General features: G+C 58.0%; 1 protein-coding gene across 1 annotated transcript; it reads left to right on the forward strand.

The window, feature by feature from the left end:
- The first annotated feature begins 679 nt into the window (after positions 1-679).
- COPS6 (COP9 signalosome subunit 6) lies at positions 680-4,110 on the forward strand. The gene is given in 11 exon segments (XM_042466363.1): positions 680-830; positions 943-1,068; positions 1,489-1,620; positions 1,707-1,795; positions 1,933-1,953; positions 1,955-1,996; positions 2,125-2,172; positions 2,829-2,943; positions 3,107-3,199; positions 3,301-3,401; positions 3,923-4,110. Coding segments are annotated over 11 exon segments (1,002 nt in total). The 5' UTR covers positions 680-736; the 3' UTR covers positions 4,064-4,110.
- Positions 4,111-4,428: the final 318 nt, after the last annotated feature.

The following is a 4,428-nucleotide window of genomic DNA, read 5'->3' on the forward strand; positions in this document are numbered from 1 at the left end:
GAGTCAGATTTTGCCAAATTGGCCGAGAGAGGGTAGTATAGACATTGACATTGTCTTGCAGTTGTATTCTAAAACATTGGAGCCAGAAAGAGGGTTACTCGATGATTATTTGTATATTTTCTATTGGTATAAGACTGTTGAGAAAAGTCCACCTGGGTTGAATAGTTGCAGAGGATTGGTGTTTAGAAAGGATGAGAGATTAACTGGTATTAAAGAAGCTGTGTTCAAGATCCAGATTGTGGAAGAGATAGAAAGGATAGAGATAGACTCTGTAGAGAGAGGTGCAAATCAGGGAAGAAGGCCCCCACATGACAAGAAAAGAGGATTTTGAATTAGCTTCTTCTGCCCCATAGAATATATAGGATCCCAGAGTTGGAAGGGACCCCTAAGGGCCATCCAGTCCAACCCATTACTTTTGCCTTGCAGGAATACATAGAATCATACAGTGGGAAGGGACCCCGAAGTGCCATCTAATCCGAAGGGCCCTCTAGAAGCCGAAAAGGCCCGTCAAACGGAACAGCGCCCCCCAGTTCCCATTTCTAAGGGAGAGGCAGAGGTGACAGGGGTCACCAGGTGGCGCTGTAGCCGCTGGGACCCACCGCGGAGAGCTGCGTGTTCTCGTCTTCGCCGCCGCGGAAGGGCGCTCTTTGGCACGGCGACGCTACTGGCGCATGCGCACTTGGGCGCCGCGGGAGGTTTCTACGGAGACAGCGGCGGGTCGAGGGAGGCAGTCAAGATGGCGGCGAGCGGAGGCGGTTCCTGTCCGTCTGGTCCCGGGAGCAGCAGTAGCAGCAACGGCGCCGCCGCCGGAATGGAGGTGGACGCGGCCGGTGAGGAGAAGCAGGAGGAGAGGGTTCTCCCGGGCGGGCGGGAGGGAGGCCGCTTTCTTTGCGAGTCTGACGCGGCCCCTTCTTTCCTTCCCTCCTTCCTTCTCTGCCGCAGCGGGGCCGGCGGTGATGGCGTCTGGCGTGACCGGGAGCGTGTCGGTGGCGTTGCACCCGCTGGTCATCCTCAACATCAGCGACCACTGGATCCGGATGCGCTCCCAGGAGGGACGCCCCGTCCAAGGTCAGCCAGGCACCGCCGCTACTACTACCACTACCACTACTACTACTAGGAGTAGGAGGAGTGGTGCCAGGGGTCCCGGGGCCAGGGAGCCTGGGTCGCCTCCTGCTCCAAGGCCAGTAGGGTCCAGGGGGGCCTCGGGGGCCTCCGTCTTCCTCCCTCACGGCTACTACTGCTACTACTGGGAGTAGGAGGAGTGGTGCTCGGGGCCAGGGAGCCTGGGTCGCCTCCTGCAAGGCCAGGGGGGCCTTGGGAGCCTCCATCTTCCTCCCTCACGGCTACTACTACCAATACTGCTTCTGCTACTATGCCAGGGAGGAGGAGTGTGAGGGGGACCAAGGGGAGCCAGGGGCAGGGTGGGTGGGGTCCTTGGGGCCCTCCATGGCCCTCCATCCTCATACTCCTGCTCTTCCTCCTCCTCAGTGATCGGGGCCCTGATCGGGCGACAGGAGGGCCGCAACATCGAGGTGATGAACTCCTTTGAGCTGCTTTCTCACACCGTCGAGGAGAACGTGGTCATCGACAAGGAGTACTACTACACCAAGGAGGAGCAGTGTGAGTAGGGGGCCCGGGGGGCCCGGGGGGGGGCGCCTGGATCTCCTCCTCCTCTTCCTCTTCCTCCTCCTCTTCTCTCTCTGCAGTCAAGCAGGTCTTCAAGGACCTGGAGTTCCTGGGCTGGTACACAACCGGCGGCCCCCCGGACCAGTCGGACATCCATGTCCACAAGCAGGTGAGCGCAGCAACGCCCCGGAGTCCGGAGTGGGCCGAGGGGGGCCGCCCAGACCCTCCCTCCCTGCACCAAGGGCCAGGAGGGGGGCTCTCCTGGGCCAGAGGCAGCCTTCCTCTCCTCCTTCTCCTCCACCGTAGGTCTGTGAGATCATTGAGAGCCCCCCTCTTCCTGAAGCTGAACCCCATGACCAAGCACACCGACGTGAGTACTCCCCTTTCCCCAGAGCAAGAGGCCGGTCGGTGGGCCTTGGGAGCGGGGGCAGGGGCTGACCAGTGAGCCACCGTGGCCCCTTCCTCCCTCCCTCTCTCCTCTCTTTCTCTGCCCCTCAGCTGCCGGTCAGTGTCTTTGAGTCGGTGATTGACATCATCAACGGAGAGGTAACTCCCTCACTCCAGTCGGGAGCAGTTTGGGGCCTCTTGCACATAGGAGAGAGAGTCAGGGACCTAAGCCTCCGCCTGATGCAGGGAGCCAGCATGGCGCTGGGGCTGAGCGCTGAGCCTCTGGAGACCTGAGTTCGATACCCCACTCAGCCGAGTGGTTCCCTTGGGCGAGGCCCACACTCTCAGCCCCAAAAATATGCTGATAGGTTAGCCTTAGGGTCGCTATAAATCGGAAACAGGAGACAACTAGAATGTGAAGCTGCAGAGAAGATCTGCTGAGCTAGCGTAACGTTTGCATTGTGGTTGCTACTTGTTATGAATGCTTTGGGGAACATTACCTGATAGATAATGTCAGTACTAGGCTGTGAATGCGCAAAACAATAAAGAGGCAGAAGCATGCATGCGTGATGCTCTTCCAGAAACAAAGAAAGAAATAAACCCTTAAGAAGCGCACTGCGTGACGTTGCAGTAGGGAGGACCCATGGCGAACTGGCGCTATATTGACTGATCTTTTAAGAACTGGACAGGGCTGCCATCTTATGGCTACCCTCAGTTCATCTGAAATTCCTCTGTGATGCCCAGAAGCCAAAGCCTGAGGACAGAAGGATGTGGCGAGTGAGGCTGCTACTTTCTCCTTCCTCTCTTCTCTCTAGGCCACCATGTTGTTTGCAGAGCTGACGTACACACTGGCCACGGAGGAAGCGGAACGCATTGGAGTGGACCATGTGGCGCGCATGACGGCCACAGGCAGTGGGGAGAACTCCACAGGTGCGGCTGGAGGCTTGAGCGCTGGAGCAGGGATTGGCCAGAGGGCCACAGATTGGACTGTCATAGGCTGGGTGCGGCCAGAGCTTTTGTGGTGGTTTGGCAGCTCCTGCACCTGCGCTGGTGCCGTGTCTCCTGACCGCCTTTCCCTTGTGTGTCCTTCTAGTGGCCGAGCACCTCATTGCCCAGCACAGCGCCATCAAGATGCTCCACAGTCGTGTCAAGCTCATTTTGGAGTATGTGAAGGCCTCAGAAGCAGGTGAGGGCGAAGAGCAGGCAAAGAGGCTGGTGGGCCTTGGCTGCGCTCTTCCTTGCAGGGGGAAAGGTGGCACCAGCCTTACCCCTTCCTCCCACTTGCAGGAGAGGTGCCCTTTAACCATGAGATCTTGCGCGAGGCCTATGCGCTCTGCCACTGCCTGCCTGTGCTGAGCACTGACAAATTCAAGACGGATTTCTACGATGTGAGTGTCCGGCACGTGGGGAGGGGGCCTTGCCTGCGTCTTGCTGGGAGCCCAGGGCAGGGTCTGCGAAGACGAGGGCGGGGTGAAAGCGGTGCTCTCTTGCCATTGCGGAGTGAGTGGCTCCAAGTGAGCTTTGCTGACTTTTCCATTTTGGAAAAGACAAGACCTGAAAAGTGGCGGGTGCAGCATCACTTGAGCACCAGCAGCAGCACAGAAGTGAGAAGGGTATCATTAGGGAAGAGGCAGGCCCCTGCCCCAAACTGAAAGACTCGCTCCAGCTGCCTGTCTCTAAGCGTTTTAAGATACATTAAAACATCAGAAGTACAAAGACGTGTTGGAAAGTCCGGCGTCCCCTGCGAGAAACCGGGCTTGTCTTTGTGGCTGTTTCCGGAGGAGAGGCAGGGCAGACGGGGCCTTTGGGAAGCCCAGGGTCTGAAGGATGGGGCAGGGCCTTCCTTGCCTGCTGTGGCCCAGCTGGGCACTTCCTACCTTGCTAATGCGCCTTTGTGTCTCCCGCCTAGCAATGCAACGACGTTGGCCTGATGACCTACCTGGGCACCATCACCAAGACCTGCAACACCATGAACCAGTTTGTGAACAAGTTTAACATCCTCTATGACCGGCAAGGCATCGGCCGCCGAATGCGGGGGCTCTTCTTCTGAAGCCGTGGGGCAACCCCCAATAAAGCAGCCGTGCTGCTTCCAGATGATCTTGTTGTGTCCCTTCTGTGCTGGTGGCGGTGGGCGGGGGCATCGCATCCTTCCAGAACCTTCCTCACAGACCTGGGCCCTGCTGTCTCCTGGCTCCAGGAAGCAGGGAGAGAGTAGCATTTGTCTCCAGTTGTGAATGTTTGGGGAGGAGAAATCTTTTCCCCTGAACCTGCTCCATAAACTGTCACTCAGCAGTGGACTCTGCTGGATTTCAGGGAGGGTCCCCTCCTGGCTTGTTCCACGGAGCCTCAGCTGAGGATTGAACCTTCTGCATCCAAACCAGGGGCCCTTCCTCACCAGATGAGTTTTGCAAAATG

This window comes from Sceloporus undulatus, chromosome 4 (genome assembly GCF_019175285.1).
Source record: "Sceloporus undulatus isolate JIND9_A2432 ecotype Alabama chromosome 4, SceUnd_v1.1, whole genome shotgun sequence".
Lineage (NCBI taxonomy): Eukaryota > Metazoa > Chordata > Lepidosauria > Squamata > Phrynosomatidae > Sceloporus > Sceloporus undulatus.